At 46.1% G+C, this 21917-nt stretch overlaps 1 protein-coding gene across 2 annotated transcripts in view; it reads left to right on the top strand.

Annotated features, from left to right (window-relative positions):
- SPTBN1 (spectrin beta, non-erythrocytic 1) overlaps positions 1-21917 on the top strand; it is a 90650-nt gene that overhangs the window by 19416 nt on the left and 49317 nt on the right. For both annotated transcript variants that reach the window (XM_021392828.1, XM_021392829.1), the window contains exons 2-3: positions 16522-16673; positions 20492-20665. In XM_021392828.1, the coding sequence (XP_021248503.1) occupies positions 16522-16673; positions 20492-20665 (326 nt within the window). The remainder of the gene's footprint in view (positions 1-16521; positions 16674-20491; positions 20666-21917) is intronic.

Here is a 21917-nt window from a genome sequence, read left to right as displayed (position 1 = left end):
CAAGATAAATCGTTGGAAGGGCTGTCAGATTTGCAAAGCCTTCCATGGCCTCCAATGCAGCATGTGTTTCTGTGTTAGCTGGGCCCTTATTCTTTCTGACGTAAAGTAGTTCTGCAAATGTATTTGAACACGAGACTCAGTTTGGGGGCATTTTAGCTATGACTTAGATGGTAGCTGAAAGTCTTCTTTGCCTAGAAATGTTTCAAGCAGACGCTCCTTAGGAAAAGGATATAAAAAATGCTCTTGCCAACCGAGTGTGTAATTTTGGGATTAAACTTAGAGGAAACGTCCCGGTGAGTGTTGTAATTAACATAGCCAGGTTCTCCATTGAAAGGCACGTTTGTAGCAAATCACTTGTTAGGACTTGTATTCGGTTCTTGTCACTTTCATGCTCTTCCATTGGATAGGGACTGCTGAAATCAGTATGGCCAGAAGTGAAAGCCGTGTTTTAGTGGCCATGCTTGTTGTCTATTAATTTTGTAACACACAAGCCATCTGACTTTGCTCTCACACTTCTATAATTTTTACTTAGGTGCCAGAAAGCAAGCTCACGTGGAAGGATCTGGAATAGGGTCTGTGAAGGCTAAACTTGAAAAACACCCAGGAAATTAAAACATTGAAACACTTCATTCTCATTGTTTTCCAATTGTGATATTAAAGCCAAAATAAATGTGAGATTTTTAGGAAAACTTAACAGAAGGTTCGTGCCAGAAGTTTTCTTTCAGAGTGAATGTCGAGAGATACAGTCTAACATGTTAGTGCTTTGTATTTTCTGTTTGACAGGGTATACAGGGTAACATGGCAACTCCATCTTTACTGCTAGATAAAGTGCTACTATGGCTCAAGGTTAGCTAAATGAGGGCTAAGATATTTCTTACTGTGAGAGACATACTATAGATTTTGATAATATCCTAGGTTCTGAAGAGAATGGTTGTACCCTCAATTTCTGTCTTCACATTCTAAAAGCTCTGAATTCTTCATCATGTCTTCAACATTTTGAGAAGTTTATCCTTTTGGTTGTAGGTTTTGATACTTGTGGAGTTGTAGAGGGCAAATTAAAACAGCAGACGGTGGAGTATTTCTGTTAATGTGGTCAGTATTGATAGAGTTGAAAAAGTAAACATTTAAATTGGATTTGGCTCCTGACTGAAATAACTGTGAAAACTGACAACTCTGAGCTGTTGCCTCAGGTTTGTGTGGTAGTCTCTGCAGTTTCTGTTTAGATTGTTTACAATGTTAGTTTTTAACTATTTGGATAAGGAACTTTGTTTACAGCCAAACCTAAAACTCCAGCTCTGGAACATACTGAGGTTTTTGTATTTTTTTTTTTTTTAAGGCAATTGCTGTGCATCTTTGTGGATTTGAAATTGTGGGGTAAACAAAGCTTGTAAGCAGATATTGTCACACGTGACAGTAAGGTGATCTCTGAATACCCCCGGGGCCATTTGTTGCCTTCCAGAATAGTAAGATGATTTGCGGGATGTGAAGCCCTGTAGCTCTGCAAATCTGGAAATACAGCGACTTCTTCTCACGTGGGAACTGGCTTCTGTGTTGCTGCACTGGGTGCCTGCAATAAGCTAAATGCCACAGAGAATCCCAATGTACCTTAGGCATGTTGTGACCACACCAGAGTGTCCTAGTCTGAATATTTCTTCTGTCCAGGAGTCCCATTCAAATTGGTTACAGCTTTTGCTGTTAACTTCTGTTTGAAGAGAAGCAGTAAAGAAGACTGCAGATGGAGATGACAGTGGTCCTAAAGAACCAGGCCGATAGGTTTTCATTCCTCAGCTCTTTCTCAAATCTGTGTTGTGGTTTCGTACTTTTTCTTCTTTCCTTTTTGTCTTTGTTTTCTCTTGGGTGCATGCTTTGGCTGTGAAGATGGATGAAATGCTAGCTAAGGCAAGGAGAAACACTGAAGAAAATAAAATTGCAGCTTTGCAGCATGGTTGACAAAATCCAAGTTTCCTATTTCCTGCACTAAGCTACTCTTCTGTGATATGGTAGTGCAGGACACGGGGTTCGGGAAGGTGTACGCACTCTTTAGGCTCAGATTCTGAATTTTGTGTAAGAAGTTGCTGTCATGTTATGGGGATGTTGATCTGAGCCGATTCATTGAAAGAGCATTTGATTGCCAACAGTCTGAAGCTCTTTCTGTTCCTGTTTCAGGTGAATGGAGAAGTACTAAATATTAGTAGTGGGATATGGTAATGTTGGTTTTTCCTTATGTGAAAAAGAATTTTCTTTATTAGATAGACAGGTTTGGGAAAACTGCTAGGCCAAATACTGGAGATAAGACTCCCTTAACTTTAAAAGCTGTGGTGAAAGAGAGAGAATAAAATAAATCAAGGTTTAGAACCTACTTTTCTCTTCCCACAGGAAAACAAATATGGGATTTCATTTGGAAGCTAATGCTGGAGGAGGGCAGGTGGCAGTCTGTTTCCCAGATGAAGTGACGCAAAGACGCCAGAGATGAAAGTTAGCTACTAGGTGTTAGCAAGCAGCTCCCCTCCCAGCATGAAATTGGTTGGCTCTCGCTGAGGAGAGGGTCACAGAATCCTAGAATGGCTTAGGTTGGAAGGGACCTTGAAGATCATCTCGTTGCAGCCCCCTGCTGTGGGAAGGGGCACTGGTGGGCAGGCTGCAGGAGGGGTGGCCTGGCACGCAGGGCGTCTGCACTTCCCTGCAACGGAGCAGGAGGGCTTTTCTCCTGATGTGGTTTTCAACATGGAATCCCATTCCCGTGCTGAATGGAGCTGGATTAGCACCCAAGGGAGTTCTGGCCTCACTGTCTTCTGCAATACCCTGAATGCAGTTAAGAGGGGCATGTAAGGACAGCCTAACATTGCTGGTCGCTCTTAAAAGCGCATAGAGCAGAATCCTTCCATTTCTTTCAGAGGAGAAAACGCAAGCGGGACGGTGACCACTCATGCTTGTGACTTTGATGTGGAGTGTAAGGTCGCAGTGGCCGGGAGAGCCCACATTAACACAAAGCCCTTGTGCACTTGCTGCTGGAACGCGGGTATCCCGGGCTGAGAGCCTCCTTTGTTGAAGGAGAACGACTGTAGCCAAACTAATATTAACCGCTCTCCCGGACCGGGCTGAATGCCCCACTGTTTCACTGAGAAAGAAGCTGAAAGAAAAAGGCCCTTCAGTTTTCGGGCCGAGCAGTGCAGCTGAACAGACACGCTTGCACAAATTGTGGCATAGTCTAGAGGCCGTGTTCATGGCTTCTCAAAGGTCTTGTGAAAGGTCTGACATTAGCGAGTGGCCTTTTCATGAGATAGCTGGGAATGTAGATATAATGCCATGTTCAGTCAAGCTGGGTTTGTTCATAAACGTTAGGAACTGGAAGTCTTGGAAGCACGGCCCTGGTTATGTGTGCATGGTGAGATGGCTCATGAGAGGGTCAGTCCTCTATCTGATGTGCGCGTTAGTAGCATAGTCAGTCCTGCGCAGTAAAACTGCATTGAGGTCGGGGAGGAAGGTCACAAATAGGATTTCTCATTTGCAAGTTTTGTGTGTTTCCTGGGTTAGCAAACAGAAGTAGTACGGTCCCAGATGGCACTGCGCAGAAATCACATTGGTTGTTGCTGGCAGAAAGCGCCTCTGCCTCAGGGTTGTCACAGTGGCAAATGTTCCTGAGGGTTGCTTTGGGTTTGGGCAGCTGGCTTTTTTGTTTGGGGTTTTCTCGTGTCTGTTTTGGTTTTGTTAGAACAGAGTTTTTAGGTAGAATCCCTAGAGAATGAGATGCAAAGGAGATGCTGAGTAATGTGGTGCCAAGGTACAGCAATTAGCTGCATTACCTCCGCACTCTGTTCACAAACAAGGGGTGCCCTCATGTCTGTGAAGATTCAACAAAACGGTGAAACAGTGCCATGTTGCAAAGAGATTAAGAGTCCGAACAAAAGAAATGCTGGCTGCCCAGATTTTTCTCAGTCAAAGCCTTCTGCTTTAAGAAAGATATCTTAATTTATCTTGAGGGCTTGGCAGGCGTTCCAGAAATCTGCAGAGCCCACTGCTCCAGTGATCTGAGCCCCACCAAGGGTAACGAAGCTGCTCCCTCGTTCTCAGATAACTCCTCTGTGGGTTCAGCTTCTCCAAGCTGACATCGTATGTTGGCTTCAGACTTCCTCTTCCCCTCGCCAGAGAAAAGACCAAGAGTCCAGTTCTCAGTGTTTGTTCTGCCCGAGCAGTGTTTCCAGGTTTTTGAATATGATTTGTTTCCAGGAAGAACAGGAGAGAGATAATAGAGCTGTCTCATCTGCAGTCAGCTAACTACAGTTTGCTTTGGGTAATTATTAATTCTGCATCTCGTTTAATATCTTTCCATGGTTATCTCCAGGGAAACTGACTTACTCTGGTAGCGCAGCTGCCCTTTTTTTCAGGGTGTGTTCCTCCTTTCAGCTTTTCCACTTCGCCTGGCAATATAATGAAAGTGACTGCTCTGAAATTGCGGATGTGACTGTACTTTGATTGCATGAGTAATAGTCGTTACGGAGTGACAGTGCCATACAGCCTGAATACACAGGGGAGGTGCCTTGAAACGTTGGTTTGGTCCTGAACTTCTGACCTCTGCTCTGTTCTTCTCTGCACTGGGGAGCTAAATGGTTTGAGTTAAACCTACCTCTAAGTGTTCAGTGTCACAAGCAGATTAAAGAAAGAGAAGGCTGGGCCCAGTGCTGGGGCTGGAGCTGGAGCTGCAGAGGAGACCACGAGTGCTCAGCACATCTTCAGTTACATCAATGAGGGTTGACTGATCAAGGCTCCAGTCTTGAACCCAAAGTCTACCTGAGGAAAGTGTATCAGTAAATATTCTAGCCACGATGGTGGGGATCACATTTGCTTCCTTAGAGGTGAGTTGCACCCCTTTCTTCTCTGTGTCCCCATCAGTTTCACTCACCTGGCAGATGTGAGCTGCACTCTGTCCTCATGGCCTTACCTGGTGACAAGTGGTATTTTACTCCCAGCACGAGAAAGGCATTGCAGAAAATTGGCAATACCTCTAGGCTATTCCCTGACAGTGCCCCAGGTGACATCCTGGCCAGTGTCCCTTCTGCATGTGCACTTGGTGACCCAGCAGCCTCTAACAGATGCTCGTGCAAGACATGGCTGGTTGTGACTGTTGCTGCTGTCCCCATGCAAGCAATTCACAACCAGAGACCTGGAGGTTGTGTCACGTTTTGTTCCACAAATCCATGGCTACTCATGTATTACTGGATCCTCTTCTCTCTCTATGCCTTCTTCCCTCCCCCAACTAAAGTAAATAAATAAAGGTGCCTGGTAGGATATATTATAAAGTCCCCATGGGCACGTGATGAGTGCCTTCCGCAGCAGGGGGAGCACAGAGCTGTGCCGTGCTCTGGGCTGGCTGTGCTGGGGCAAGGACCAGCACCTGCCTCTTGTAGCAGCACAAAGCTGTAGCCAAGAGGGGATTTTTCCTCTTACTGTTTTGCCTGACCGACTGAAATGATGTGGTATGACCTCTGCAGCACGTGGTCAGTGGCTGGGCACAGGCTGTCCTCCACCTCTTCTCCACTCTCCACGAGCGTTGCCCATTGCAGTTGTTTCCTAGGAGAGTTTTCAAGTGTATGCTTGTGAGCTGCCTAATGCCAGAGCACCTTCTGGGTTTTGTGCAATGCAAGTCAGCTCTCCAGTTTAGCGCCTGCTGCCAAGCTTAAATACACTTCCGTGGCACCAGCTGCAGGTCACTTTAGATTCAGATGTGTTCGTGGAGCTTTTTCTTGTGCATTTGAGTTAAGTTTAAATGTGCTCGTACATGTGGAGATCTGAAAAACACTGCTCTGTTTTGGGAACACGCAAATAAGGTGCATGCAGTCTGCATAAGATGCCGTTGATGCATTTTCATGTTCTCTAGTCCTTGTGTCCTGCTGGATTTCAATGAGTTTCCAGCCTTTATATTAGTTAAATTATTTCACGACTGCCTGTGACCCTCTGGTCAATTTGGGGTGGTTGGGTGCTTCTTCCACTGACGGCACTGGGCTGATAATGTTTGGCAGTTAAATCTTATCGTTGTGCTAAAAATTAAAGGAAGTGAAGGGAAATTATTGGGAGTTCTCATAGATAACTTACACCGAAGCTGCACCTTTGTACCCATGTAGAGCGTTTCGGTTTGCGTAGTCAGTGCGTTGCACAATCCAGGACGACTCACGAGTCCACTTTAAGACTAGAAAAACAAGTGATGTTTCTGAACGAAGATGCATATTTAAGATGTTCAAAGTATAATTTTACTCAATGAATTCCTTCAAATTTACGTCACCTTTTAGATCTCAGAGATCATCTAGAGTTTCAAATAGAGGGAGTATTTTGCATTTTCCTGCTATTGCTTTGAAAGCTATTCTATGGGCAAATTACACTGTACTTCATGTATCTTTTTTCCCCCTGCTCTTGCATGACTCCAAAGACTAAAATGATTTTGCTTAAACATGCCCCATTGTTCCACAAAGCAAATCAGTAAAGGACCTTTGGATTGGAATCAAACAAGCTGGCAGGAAAATATTGAGGTGGGGAATTAAAATTTATGCACAGCTTTCTACCTCAGAAGTCACAAGAAAGTAAGCATGGCACGAAAAGACAGGTTCTTATTTTCTTAATTAACATACGGATTTGCTGAAGAAGAGCTTTAATATATAAAACGAGTGACTGGAATGTGTGTGTGTGTGTTGGAGTTTGCATTGTGGTTCCATTTTCTGGAGCTTTTCTTAAGGATTTTAACAGGTGAAGGCACAAGTTCTGCTGTTCTCAAACAACAACCCCGGGACTCAGCAGGAGCTCTGCATGATGGGTTTGCAGATTAGAGCAAGAGAAGATTAGGGGTTTTTCCTCTAATGCTTCTTATTAGCAGTTTGTTTTAAATCTCATTAAATTTCATTCATTTTTAAAACTCCCTTCTTAGAAATAACTGCACGTTATAAATACCATTGGTTCCTTCAGTTACACAGTAATTGTTGTTGTAATCTACCGTGTTTTTATGGGAGTTTGGCCTCCTGCTTTCGTTGTGGGGGGGTGCCTCTGGGAATTTAGCTTAGATCTCGAGCACGCTGAGCCATGGCCTGGCTTAGCTATGGCACTGCTGCTTTCCTTCAGAGCCTGTCAGTACAGCCTAGTGCGTCTGCCTCTGCACTACAGCCTGCAATTACCAATAATAAATTGTTCTGTGGCCATGGCAACTGGATGAACTAAGCACATTGTTCAGCAAGGCTATAAAATCAGCCTGTTAAACTGGAACTGTTATTAATCCCTGATCAACACAGTGGTTGTTTAAATACATGTTCTTCCATTTAAAATATTTCTGTGATAATGAAAATTATAATTTAACGGCAACTAATTATAATGATAACATCTCTTAGCACTCAGATTTAATATTTTGAAAGGACTAAATGCATTCATCATAGATTTATTTATTTTCTACTCATGCTTTTCTGTCATTAAGGTGAAATTAGATTTAAACATGAAACCAACAAAGGTTTGGCGTTTCTTTCATCTATTCGGATTGCAGTGAGATTTTAAAGGAGCATGGTGAAAACACAGCACAGCTCTGACATTTCACTCCATGTAATGTCTCAGCCTGTGCCTCAGATGAAGGAAAAGACCCTGCAGCTCTCTGGAATCCCTCAGCAGGACTGCATGGGAATGCTAGCTGTTCATTTTCTGGCTTGTGTTTGTTTAAGCTTGCTAAAATTCACAGAATCACGGAATTCTTTGGGCTGGAAGGGACATGAGGAGTTTTATTATGTCCAGCAGACCTCTTGAAAGCAGTGGCAATTTGAGTGTTGCTTAGGGCCTTGCCCAGCAGAGATGTGAATATCCCAAGGCTGCTGAGGCCTGGCCTCCCTGGGCCCCATGCTGCTGTCTGAATGCCCTCCTGGGAGCTGGCCTTGCCTGCACACACTCAGCCTTGCACCAGCACTAGGTCAGCTGCCGTGCATCGTGCGCCCTGCGAGCCGCTGTCCCTGCTGCACCTGGCCTTGTTTGGTAAGCGATGGGCGTCAGGATCCAGTTCCTTGTCTTCACGGTGAGAGCCCTGCCCTTACTGACTCACCTCTGTTTAACAGTTATAATTTCATATTTCCAAATACCTAGATAAGGAGGATCCCAGCCTGCCCACATAGTTGTTTTGCAGAAACAGCAGGTTACTCTTACTCTTGTGTGAGAATTGTTGCATTAACTGCAGTGAGGAGAGGAGGAGGAGGTCTGAAGGAAAAGGAGAACAGCGGAAAGGAAACCATCTTAAAAAAAAAACACACTCCTCCACCCTACCTTCATTCTTCCTCCTCTAGACAAGTGGAATCCACTGGGAAAACACTTTCATTTTGCTGGGCTTGCTAGGCACAGGAGGAAATGAGATGGACTTTACGTAGTCGAGGACCCATTGTCTTCTCTGTGTGTGCCAAGCCTTGCCCTCACCCTTGCTCCCCGTGCTACTCAGCCAGTGAACTGGGCATGAATTAAAAATAACAGCAGTGCCCCCTTCCAGAAAAACCCTGGCACTTCCCTGCATTATGCTCATAATGTTTTCTAAAGGAAACTGCAAAGACCCCACAAGACCGTATGTGCTTGAAATAGTTCCGTGACCTCAGGCTGGGCATTGTTCTGTGGGAACTCCAGTGGCTTGGGGCAGGCCAGTGCTTTTTCCATACTCCCGAGGAGGAGAATTGTCTGCTCTGCAAGGGGGCAAAATGGCAGCAAAATACTCGCATCAGATAAGCCATAAGGCATTTGTGGCCTTTTATTTTCAATACAAACAACACTGAGGTATTTTTCATGCTGTTTTCTAAAGGATCTCCATTTGAGCTACGTATTCGACACTCCTTAGGCTACGAAGTTAATGTCTTTATTCCACTGTATTTTTGTTATTTTGCTCTAAAAAACATTTTTAATGTGCTTATCCAAATACGGTGTGAAGATGAGGTACTGGTCCTCCGGGCTATTTAATGTTAAAGGGGCAGTTTGCTGATTTATGCTAATGCAGGGGGAGCTGAGCACGTATTCTCTCCAAATCTGCTTAAATACATCAATTTGCTTTTCAGAATTAAAAATAATTAAAAAATAAAAATCAGCTGAGTTCTTCTGCCAGTTTAATCTGCTAAACCCAGATGACTTCTGTGTTTCACTTACTTGGCTCCAGGAGCCTTCACCTTTCTGCAGATGGACACGATCATTCTTCTATGTGAATCAGAAGCTGGAAGGGTTATTTTTGTACTGCTGACACCAAAATGCCATAAACCCTGTGTAAAAATAAAGACAATGGGGGGAGCTGCCCTCCCAGCCCCGTAACGCCTGGCTGGCTCCCGGACATTGTTCCGTGCATCGCTTCATTGTTCCAGGGAGGGTTAGTGACATCAAAGAGAAAACAGCAGAACTTTTTTTCCACATGCTGCATTATGTAGCTTTCCCTTTTTTTTCTTTTCAGAGCATTTTCAGCAGTGAAAGTAGTCACATGCAGGCTGTAATGTTTATTAGAGAAGGGTAGATATTTAATAGGATTTAGAAGCTGGCTGGTGCTTCCTAGTGAAAGAGAATGGCTTGTTGCGCACAGCCAGGCCCTGTGACTAGTATTCTCCATGTGGAAGGGTTGGGAAGGCAGCAAGGATTTTGCTCCCAACAAAAATCACCAGCTAAACACAGTACGAACAGAATCACCTCTTTGCTTTGTCATCTTTCACATTCGCATTCAAGCTCTTGTCTAAGTCGTGTTTGAGCATGTAGAATCTGGCATAGTCTCACCATTTTTAACTGGGGAATCACACCAAAGATTACTTTGCACCATAAATAACCACAGCAAACACAAGCTACTTTCATCAGCTGCAGTCATTCCTCCACGTTAAACAACCTGAAGAAAAACTGAAGGCGATGGTGTTCTAACGCTCACCCGGCTGTTTCTGAGTGCCGGCCCCACGTGTAGCACGACCATGCTGCCTGTGCAGGATGCAGGCTGATTTCCTGCAGGTCTCGCTCTGCGCTGTTGCTTGCCTGTGCATGCTTGTGTTGTTACCGACCTCTGTTTCCTACGTTCAGTTCCTTTCTTTCCATTTTCATCCTATCCTGCCCTCGGTCCTAACCCACAATTTGCAGCTGGAGGGAAGCATCATCTGTTTGGTTTTATTGCCTTACTGCTAAAGGGGAGGTAGCCACTGGGCACTCAAATGTTGCGAGAAGCTCATTTCATTCCCATTCCTCTAAGAAGTTAGTAGCCCTTCTGCTGACCAGGTGATCCTTCCTCCTTCCATCATTTTCTTTCTTGCTGATATATTCCTATATATTTCAGTGCAGACTCTGTATGTGTAGCAGGTACCCGACTGCAGTGCTTATGCATTGTACTCTGTAGGCTTCTCGCCACGTCCACTGGCGCAGCATGTAGGTGACCACGTGGAAAGGCCATCATTCTGAAGTGTTTCTCCAGGCAGATGTTTCTCTCCTTAGCTGCGCCAGTACAGGCACACAGAGGTGTTTTTTTCCCTCTTGGTGTCATATTTAGCACTGCAGCAGCTCAGCAACCTGCGGAGCCCCGCAGCCAGACCTGGCCACCCCACTGAGCTGTGGGGTGCCTGCAAAGGGCAACCTGAGAGTCCCCAGCCTTCCTCCATCCCACACAGATACATGAGGGATGGGAGCTGCCAGCGTTGTTCTGTTCCCACAGCACTGCCGTTGGGTGAAAACCTCCAGGCTGGGATTTGTGAGACAGGAATACTGGTGGGTGCTGAACTCCATATCCTCACATCTTTGAGAAAACACACAGCGATATCCTGCACCCTGAAAGCCTACAGCAATGGCAGCATTGTCCTGTGAAAGAAAGCTCTGTTTTTCCCTCTGCACAGTTAGCCAAGGTTACGATCTGAGGAATTCAGGGAAGCTGTGGATATTGAATATCAGCAGAAGTGGAGTGCCTGGAGCAACTCTCATCTGATCTCTGAGGCAGTATATGTTTAGCAATGCTTCATGTAGGGTGCACGCTGGCTGCGTTTGTTGCTGTAGTGAAAAAATAATAAGCCAGAAAAATCAATTCCAGCATGGAAAGAAGAAAGATTTAAACCTGCAGGAGGTCGAGCATTTGCAGTCAAGGATTAAAACTGATCCTTACATTGCCTTGCTCAAGGTGTGACAGGGACCCACACACACCGGTCCTGCACAGAACATTCAGGGCTTGGTGGGGAAGATTTGCAGTGCCACCAACCCTGGGTATGGCCAGGGCAGCGAGCACCCAGTGGCTGTCATAGGCACTCACTGTTGCTTTCAGCTTCCCTTTTATGCACTTATTTCTCTGTTTATTCAGCTCCTTTCAGAGCACTCGACTGCTTATCTGATCGGGTGCAGAGGCCTTTTCAGCGCAGGTGCTGGCAGGAGCTTTTGCACTCCGAAAGCTGTTTTACCTGTGCTGGGCTGGCAGCAGTGAGCACCAAGCATACTTGCCATTCAGTTCTAAACGGATTCAAGGTCAGAGTGTTGAAAATGTGGTTTGACCGGTATGGAAGGGAGCAGAGTGTCTCGAGGCTGTTTATAGCAAACAAGCGGCCGCATAGGTAACCTTTGCCATGAGAGCGGTTAGTGGTGGTGTCAAGAAAGGGCTGGGGCTGATAGCGCTTTCTGGCATGCAGGAGCAGCCCAGCCCATCTTTCTCTCAGCCAGCTATTGGAGCCATGCGTTTTGCCAGGCATTTATTATGACAAGTTCTCCATTATTCTGGCCCAAACTGTTTTGTTCACTCAGTGTGTGGAACAGAGAGGAGATGGAGCCCGTGGCCCGCTCTCGCTGCAGTGACTTGAGTGCGTCAGTCAAAGCTGACTACGTTTGGGTCAGGCCTTTTCCTCACTGAATTAGTAGAGGGAAATATGGTGGAAAAGGGGCTTGGATGGCTGCTTGACATCCCATCCTGCCCTGGTTTATGTCAATTTCGGGGAACAAACTCCAGCTTATTTACTGAAGTTCTAAACAAAGCTGGTCCTTGATTTATCTCAGTCACAGAGCTGGAGCTTGCAAGCTGCCATGTGCTAGCGGTATTGTCAAGAGGGTTTCCGCATAAAGGAAATTTCCTTCCTAGTGTTGCTTCAAGATAAGTTGGATTCTCTATTATCAATACTGCTGTTAGAGCCCCTTCCGTTTTCCTGCTGTGCATGTTTTGCATGTTGTATGTTTCTCTTTACCCCTGGGAAACAAATGTTTTCACAAGCTGTAGGCCTCTTGGAGCCCCACCCGTATCCTCTAGTTTTAATTAATCTTCAAAACCTAAACATGTGGCTTGGAAGGAATTAAGGACATCTGTCAAAACGGTCACAGGAGGTGCACAAACAGTGCTTCAGAGCCCATCTCTGATATTGTCACTCATGGATGCACCTGGCTCCTGGTTGTACATGCAGGTTTTTGAATAGCACTGTGTGTTGAAATAGCTGTAGTTGTGTTCTGTGTTTAGCCACACTGTCAGAGCTGCACCAGTTTTACTTCTGTGCGTGCTATAACCTGAAATTCCACAGCGGGAAAATACAGTTGATGGGTCTGAAAGGGCTGGCGAGAGCGTTGCAAAAACTTGCAGTCATTGTGAAACAGAGTGTAGAAGAAACGCCGTGTAGAAATAACCAGGAGAGGTTCAAACACGACCAGCCCCAATCACCCAGCTTTCGAAACACGCTGCCTGTTCCCATGTCACGGCAGAGTTGGTGGTGAGGGCCTGGGCCCGGCACCTCACCCAGCGGCCTGCTGGGGTGACCAGCAACAGAGCTGCTCAGGCACACGAGGAGAGGCAGCAGCAGGCTCAGAGTCTGGAGACTGTGCTGGAACGACTGAGTCTCTGTGGGGACTTGGAGGTTATTTTTGTCTGCAGCGTGAGCGGGGAGCAGGCCGCCCTGCAGAGGGTGGGTGGGGATGAGGTGTGAGGAGACCAGAGCAAGGGCGGGGAGCAGAGGGGCCAGAAAAACCAACCGAACCCTTGAACTTCTGCTGTAAACAGGAACTAGAGGCCCACAGAAAGCGACACAGAGGAAACGGGAAGGTAAAAGGGGAGAGGCAGCAGCTGTATGCGAACTAGACTAAAGGAAACGCGCGTAATGGCACCGAGGCATTGAGGCCCCCCAGCTTGACAGGGAGTGTTCCCACCCTCTCCCTCGCCGAGAAGCTGGCGTGCTTAAGGATGCTCAGGCAGCATGCATGGAAAGGAGTCACTCTCCTGAACTTCATCAGGCTTTTACCCCTTAGTCTCCACTGCCTGGAGAATGCTTGGCCATGTCCCCTCATAGGCCCTTGGGTCATGCTGGGGTGGGGAGGTTCTTGGGAGAGCCATGGGGCCCCTGGGCCATGTTGGTGCCATCTGTGGGAGGGATGTCCTCTCCTGCTGCAAGCGTTGCCCACGCTCAACCACTCTGGTGCCTTCTTTTGACTCTCAACAACAAAAGATCCTAAGCTGGTGCCTATTAATGCAGTGGCACCAAAGTTTTCACGACCTGACACGGCACGTTACTCTTATTTCCTATGTTGTGTCCTTTGTGTTTGTTTGAAATTAGGCTCTGATCCTTCATCTTTTTATTAAAAACACATGGGTGTTCTTCTTTTCCCACCCATTGCTTTTATTGTGATCCAAAGTGGGGGGGATTGTTGATAGCCATAGCTTTTGACCAAAGATTTTGTTTAATGGATAGCTTCATGGTGATATCTGATAGCTTTCTTGTTTATCTAATATTTTCTATGTCCAACTTTATCTTTAGGACCCTGTCCATCCATTTTTTTCTTCAAAATGAACGCAACCACAGGGATCTCTGAATATGTTATGATAGTGCAGTGATTAAATAAACTTGCTGAGCTGTTCTGGGGCTTGCTTAATCCACTGGAGCTGGTGAAGGGACGTGTGGTAATTTCTGTTGGAATTTTCTTTCAAAAGCACCAACTATTACAAGGTTTTTATTTCTGTGACTCATTCATTTCAAAAAATATTCCAACTAAAAGCCTTGGTAGACAAACAGTTATGCGGATACAACGTTCCCAGGAATGTGCTATAAACAGTTCTGAAATAATATGTTTAGGGTTCGTAGACACCGTATTTAAATAATCTCTTCGATAGATGACCATTTCCACTCGTCAGTAGTGGTTTTTTTTCCTTTGGTCCGAGATTGAACAAGCTATGTTGTTACACTGCTGGTGTGAATTGCAACGTGGTTAGAAGATGCTGCAGCTTTTATTTTAGTTTCCTAACGTATAGGTGGGTAAAAGCTGTTATGTGTGGGACAGTTTCAGTGTGTTAGCTTTGGGTCTCTTCCTACCACATGGCCAAGTAGCAAGAATAAACTCAGAAATGCAAGGGAGGAACTGAAATCTTGGGGTGGGGTTTGTATAAACCGCTGGTGATGTGCTGATCTGCTCTCAGATCCCTCCTCCTTCTACTATATTACTTCTTTTCTTGCTGTTCTTTTTCCTTTGGCTCATTTCCCAACTTTCTGTCCTCTTCAGCCTCAGCTCTTGGTCATCAGGCTTTTGTTGCTTCCCTGCAGTCCCATGAGTGGGATGCTGTACCTGGTCAGGTATGAGCTGGGATCAAGCCCTGCACTTTGGCCACAACAGCCCCATGCAGCACTGCAGCTTTGGGGCAGTGGCTGACAAGCTGCGTGGAGGTAAAGGCTGTGGGGCTGTGAGCTGACAGCCGGCTGAACGTGAGCCAGCAGTGTGCCCAGGTGGCCAGGAAGGCCAAGGGCACCCGGCTTGTGTCAGCGGGAGTGCGGCCAGCAGGAGCAGGAGGTGACCGTCCCTCCGCACTGGCACTGGCACTGGTGAGGCCGCACCTCGAGTGCTGCGCTCAGTGCTGGGCCCTCACTGCAAGAAAGGCACCGAGGCCCTGGAGCGTGTCCAGAGAAGGGCAGTGGAGCTGTGAGAGCTCTGGAGCACAAGTGTGATGGGGAGCGGCTGAGGGAGCTGGGGGTGTTCGGTGTGGAGAAGAGGAGGCTCAGGGGAGACCTCATCGCTCTCTGCAACGACCTGAAAGGAGGCTGTGTGAGGTGGGGTCGGCCTCTGCTCCCAGGGAACAGCGATAGGATGAGAGGGGATGGGCTCACGTTGTGCCAGGGGAGGTTCAGGTTGGGTGTTAGGAACAATTCCTTCTGAGACAGAGCGGTGAGGCACTGGCAGAGGCTGCCCAGGGAGTGGTGGGGTCACCATCCCTGGAGGTGTTCAGAGCCGTGGGGATGTGGCACTGAGGGATGTGGGCAGTGGATGTGGTGGGGGTGGGGTGGTGGCTGGACTTGTTGATCTTTTCCAAACTTTATGATTCTGTGATCATGCCCCCACCACTCTGTGGGAGCGGATTGCAGGGAGTGGGCATGTGCTGCCTTTTGAAAGAGGGCATCCACTGGAACTCTGTGCAGTCAGATGTAGACTTTGCATTCCTCTGCACTGTCATTAACGTTTTCTGTGTTTGGAGCAGCACACTCAGAGCTGTCAGATCTGGACATGTTACATTTTGGTTTAAGATTTACCAGTCTTTCTATGTTGTTTCTGAATGCAACAACAGCATTAGAGGGGCCTGTAGGAGGTTTAGATGCTCAGCTTCTTGGAAATGCTGACTGCTTTAATTTGTAGGTCTAATTATGGACTTAGGATTCCAAGTTTGAGCACCTGTGTTTTGATAAATTTGGTCTGTAGTAGATCCCAGCTGAAAGAAATGACTTTCTGCTAAAAAGGAAAGGCTTCACCCAAAGCCCTTGGCAGAAGAATTTAACCACAAAGATGTATAAAATTTTCTGTCTGAGAGTTCTCAGCTTGGCAGATAGCTGTTCAGGAGTTTCTGAATTAATGTGGACTGTAGTGAGCCTGTGCATAAGACAGCTCTCATAGCCAGTGTTTTCATGTATAAACAGTTGTGAAAGACTCTGGGAAGGGAAAGTGGAAAGAGGCCATTTTTCTATGGTTAAAATAAATGCAAGTCTACCTCAAACATGCAGTTATGGAAAAGTTCATCTTGATGTTGTATAAATACAGTTACAAATGCTGAATCTGCAACCAAATACTATAATGGGGGAAAGGGGAAGTAAATGAGAAGTTTGTTCTCTGCTCTTTTATGCCTGTGCTAATCCAAAGAGACTTCTGCTGTTTCAGGGCATCTGTTGTGGATTTGACTGTGTATTCAGGAGCAGGAGTTGCCCTGTTCTTCCAGTGATGGAAGATAACTCTTGAGCTGACTGCTGGGCAATTTGATCGGTCCAAAGTGGCTTTTACATTGCAGCTCTACAGCTGACCTCTTCACACCTAGAGAAAGCTGCTTACATGAGCAGCATGCAAGTCTGCAATCTATACTCCAGATTTATTCCATAGATAGTAACTCAGTAAAATTCCCAGTGACGATAGGGAACGCCATCAAACAGGGAGAAAGGTGGATTTCTGGTGAGAAGTCACATTTTCTGCAATGACTTGGCAAAGAAAAGAAGCCAGCTTCTTTCACTTAATAGATAGGACGGGTCTGAGCATCCCGTTCTCATTTAGGTATATGAACTGTGATTTATTTTGAGTAACACTGCGTTGTTTTTTTAACAGATGAACGTGAGGCAGTTCAGAAGAAGACTTTCACCAAGTGGGTTAATTCCCACTTGGCACGTGTGTCATGCAGAATTACAGATCTGTACACCGACCTTCGCGATGGAAGGATGCTCATCAAACTTCTGGAAGTTCTTTCAGGAGAGAGACTTGTAAGTGTTTGCTTATTAATATTGATTATGGTTTTATTGTTTGTTTTGGTGAATGCTTGGCCCAACTGAATATTGAATGTTCAACACTGCAAATGTGTTATGTATTAATTGGGGGAAAAAAAGTTTATTATTTCAGGAACAGCTGGATCTAGACACCATTAAAATATCTTCCTACTGGTTTAGGTAAAAACCAAAGGAAGTGTTTGAATGCTTCTTGCAGGTGAGAGACTGAGCACTTCAGCAGCATGCTGCCTGCTCCTGGATCTGACAAAAGCAAGGCAATAAATGATCCCCATGAAATGCCAGCCCAAGGCCTGGGATATCCCTTCTCCCCTCCCTAGCTTGTGCTGCAGGGGAGTGAAGGACAGCGTGTTGGAGAGGGCCAGCTGCATGCTGGGGAGCATTGCAGCAGCTTTCACTGCACCATCAGTCATATCACACAGCTCAGTAATGCTCCTGGGTGTACTTGAGTTTACTGCAATAGATAAGGCTTGGATTTTTGTTGTTGATGTTGCTAGAGAAATACCTAAAATATATTGAATAAATATCTTCCTTGGAAAAGAAAGAGAAAATCCCTTTGATATCAGCACGTGGTGGTAAGTAAAGCCCTCTAGTGAAAAATGCTGCTGCATGACAGGAAAACTGGGTGTGAGGAAATGGCCGAGTATCCTTTTTCATTCTGTTCCTTAAAATGATGGCTATGCTCTTAACTATCTAATTTAAAGCAATCTTTTCAAAGAAATACGGGTCTTTAGCTAAGACCTAAGGCTACGTGAGGTTGCAGCTGTGTAATCGCTTGTCATGGAGCAGTCCTATTAATGAAAGCTCCACGGGCTAAGACCCTGGGTAATGAATTGAACATATGGCCTACAATGTAGCATCTGTAGAGTGAAGCAAGAAAGGGAGATTTCCAAATGCATCTGTAAGGTTAGAAGGAATCTCTGGCATGCAGGACAGTATCCTGTCCCAGCATTGTGTGGGTGGTGGTAAACAATCTCAGTGCTTGTCAGCTATATTTTGCTCGAGATACATTTCTCTCTGTGTCAAATAATTAACTTCAGTGAGGAATTAGGTTTGTTCTGCTCGCTGCAGGTAGCACTGAGATCAGGTTTTATTTGTACAACGTGCCCCATTATTTGAGGATTCAGGCAGCATTCTGGCACCCCTGCTTAGATCTTTGTATCTACCTGCCAAGATGTGACTTTCAATGTCAGCTAGCAGTGGTGAAGCTCAGACCAGCCATGTGACTCTTGCTGCATGATTCATTTACATTTTTTACTCCAGGTTTCAAAAATGCAAACAGAGCTTACGCAAGCTGTTTGGGTGGGGAGGGTGTAGGAGTCACCTGATGAGACTGCTGGATCTGAACTCACATCATCATCAGAGTATTGCATTGACAGCTGGCTGCACTACCGTGAATTCCTATTTACTGCAGTTCTGTTATCTCAGGATGGAGGACAGCAGTCTGTTTGAACAGTGCATTCCACCACACCTTCCTCTGCAAACAAGAATACAGATAACGCAAGGCACTAAACTTTGAGACAGTTACACAGAGCACAGAAGTTCCAGTGGGATTGGCACATAGCATCCACTTGCTGACGTTCTCCAGCCTTTTGGAATTCGCTGTGGCTGTCACTGGTTAAGTTCTGACATTGCCATGCCACTGAAGCAGAAATGCAAAGGCAGTATCTTATGCAGAAGACCAAAAATCAAGACAAGAAATATCAAATGTTAAGAAAGCAATAAACAAACGCAGAAACTAGCCTAGGTCATTATTTTAATATGGTGTGTTTACTGAGGCACTCTAACAGGAATTTTATGCTCGCATTTGAATCCAGGATTCTGGAGCTGGAGCCTGTGGAGCAGGGTTCCTGTGCCGTGCCCACCACCCTGTGGGGCAGAGCCTTTCCCTCACCCCCAGCTGCCCCTCCCCTGGCACAGCTCCATGCTGTTCCCTCGGGCCCTGTCTCTGTCACAGAGAGCAGAGCTCCGTGCTGCCCTCTGCTCCCTGTGAGGAGCTGCAGCCGCCACGAGGCCTCCCCTCAGCTCCTCTGCTCTGCACTGAGCAAACCCAGGGCCCTCAGTGCTCCTCACACACCTCATCTTCCAGACCCTTCCCCAGCTCTGTAGCTCTCCTCTGGATGCTCTCTGACAGCGTGATGTCATTTTGTACTGCAGCACCCAGACCGCAGGCAGTCCTGGCGTTGAGGCCGCACAGCACAGAGGGCACGGTTGGCCCTTCTGGCTCCAGGGCACAGTACTGCCTCAGGTTCAACTTGCCAGCAGCCAGAACTCCCAGGTCCCTTTCCATGGGGCTGCTCCCCAGCCCCTTGTCCCCCGGTCTGTGTGTATAGCCGAGTTTGCCTTGTCCCAGGTATACAATCTGGCACTTGCTCCTGTTAAACTTCACGTAGTTAGAAGTGAGCGTGATTTGCAGTCTCTGATGTGGGGCACTCCAGTGTGGCAGCAAGTACAGCATGGGCTGAGCTGCTGCCGAGTGCAACAACGCTTCCCCATGGCTGGTGCTCCTGCTGCTTCCTCAGCTCCCTCCCCACAGCGTGCTCTGCAAGAGTCAGTTAAACCTGATTTGGTGGTGCTAGCAGATGGATGGATCCAGCATCGCGCCCACTGAGAGCCTCCTCTGAGGGACTGTTGCACCCAAAAGCGGTATTGGGTTTGTGGAACTGTTCCCTTCCTTGAGCTGGGAGCTGACTTCCTCTGCCTGGAAGAGATCAATGCTGGCTGAAAGCTGATGGTTGCTCTGGAGTTTATGTGTCCAGAGCAGTGTCTCGCTAGCGAGCATTTCACCCTTGTGATGCGCTGCTGCTATTCAGGCTGCTGTTATTAGGGGACATAATCTGGCTCTGGCTGAAACTCTTCCCCTTGAATGCAGTCTGAAAGGAGGATTTTGCCTGAACTGTTTCCACAGCCAGTTAACTACACTCACCGCAGAAAACAAAGAAATCGTGTCAATTAGTAGTTTGACTCGTTACCTCTGGTAACTTCTCAGTGAACACGGAACAAGCTATTCATCTGTAACCCCTACCTGCAAAACAAAGTCGCTTTAATTTTCTTCAGTTTTACAGCTGGCTTTTGCACGCTGCTAACACACCGGTGGCTTTTCTTCATTTGCAGTGGGCCTTCATGAAATGGTGTTACTTTGGTGTGGCAGTCCCCCCAGAAGGAGTCGTTTGGAATAAACTTTGGATGTTAGTTTCATACTACTTATCCTAGTTGAACTGACCAAAAGAAATCAGTTTTCTTTCTCAGGGTGTTTTATTGACTAGCAGCTGTCCAAATCGGAGTTGCCTTTTCAGAAAGCATGCATCTATATTTACAGATCCTCTCTGGAGCGTTCGTTACCTGTCAGTTGTCAGTTATTGCTTATCTTTATCTTTGTAGAGTTGTCTTTTTCAGTGTGGAAGAACTAGTACTGGAGAAAAGAGCAGCTTAGGAAAATGTAATAAGTGTGGCGTGAACTTAAAAAATAAAACAAAGAAATCTTCCAGGTAGTGAGTGAATTGCCTAGGTAGAAAAAGTGAAGGAAGTGAGCAAGGAAAACATTTCAGAAAGCAAGTGAAATGGGCGGCCTGGTGTATGCAGCAGAGGTCTGGGATATTAGCATTCCCAGGTTAGCAGGTTTGAGATGTGCTACCATTATCCTTGAGATGGTCGAATATGCAAAACAATGCATGCAGTATTGGTGACTGGTAGTGCACTACGTGGGTGACTCAGCTTATTGGACGGAAGAGTTACCATGCAGTTTTTTTCTTCCATTTACAGTAATACATGCTTTTCTTCTCCTTTGTACCTTCTAGCCCAAACCAACTAAGGGAAGGATGCGCATCCATTGCCTGGAGAATGTTGATAAAGCCCTGCAGTTCCTGAAAGAGCAACGAGTGCACCTGGAAAACATGGGATCTCATGATATTGTGGATGGGAATCACAGGCTGACACTTGGCCTTATTTGGACTATTATCCTGAGATTCCAGGTGAGGATGTACCATGCATACCTATACACATTTGTGTTTTTCATACTTATTTGTAATCTGTTTTGTCTTGCTTTTTTGAGATTGGAGCATTCCTAAACCCTTCAACATGATGGGAGATAAAGGTGCTTGGCATCTGATGGGACATGCTCCAGAGTTGAGGGGGGAGAGTGTAACTTCAAGATCATTAGTGGCAGTCAGTGGGAGTTAGGGCTTAGGTTTCCTGTATGGAGAGTTATACGTTTTTATTTTTTAACTGCTAACGAATATGAAGCTCTAGTCACAGATATATAGAATCATAGAATGGTTTGGGTTGGAACCTTGAAGGTCATCTAGTTCCAATCCCCCTGCTCTAGGCAGGAGCACCTCCCTCTAGACCAGGTTGCTCACAGCCCCATCCAGCCCGGCCTTGAATGCTTCCAGGGAGGAGGCATTCACAACCTCGCTGGGCAACCTGTTCCGGTGTCTCACCACCCTCACAGTAAAGAATTTCTTCCTAATATCTAGTCTAAATCTACCCTCTTCCAGTTTAAAACCATTTCCCTTCATTCTGTCACTACATGCCCTTATAAAAAGTCCCTCCCCAGCTTTCTTGTAGGTCCCCTTCAGGTACTGGAGGGCTGCTATAAGGTCTCCGATTCTCCAGGCTGAAGAGCCCCAGCTCGCTCAGCCTGTCCTGGAGGGGAGATGCTCCAGCCCTCTGATCATCTTCGTGGCCCTCCTCTGGACCTGCTCCAAAGCTCCACATCCTTGTTGTGTTGGGGGCCCCAGAAGTAGACACAGTACTCTGGGTGGGGTCTCAGGAGAGCAGAGCAGAGGGGCAGAATCACCTCCCTCGACCTGCTGGTTGCACTTCTTTTGATGCAACCCAGGAAATATACAGATATAGTTTATTAGGAGGAAATGCTACTCTCATCTGTTGTTTGCCTCTTGTGGTGATGGTCATTAACTCGTGTGATTTTGCACTGAAGCATATGAAGGGTGCCCACAGGAATTGTTTAGTCTCACAGATGAAGACAGTGATTTCTTGCTTTCCTACAGTTTGCATATTTCCCTTTGCCTTCTGTCAAGAAAGGCTGGAAAATCCTTCTGCAGAAACCTTTAATAAACAAATATAGCCTCTTTATTTTAAGATTTCTCAGTTTTTTGTAAATATGAAGATGTCTGCCTAACTTTCAGCAACAGCAGTGGAACTTCACAGAAGCTATGATACATTTTTTTTTTAAACAGTGAATCACATCCATAAAATCAGATG

Source organism: Numida meleagris, chromosome 3 (genome assembly GCF_002078875.1).
Source record: "Numida meleagris isolate 19003 breed g44 Domestic line chromosome 3, NumMel1.0, whole genome shotgun sequence".
Lineage (NCBI taxonomy): Eukaryota > Metazoa > Chordata > Aves > Galliformes > Numididae > Numida > Numida meleagris.
This window is presented reverse-complemented; position numbering and strand designations above follow the sequence as displayed.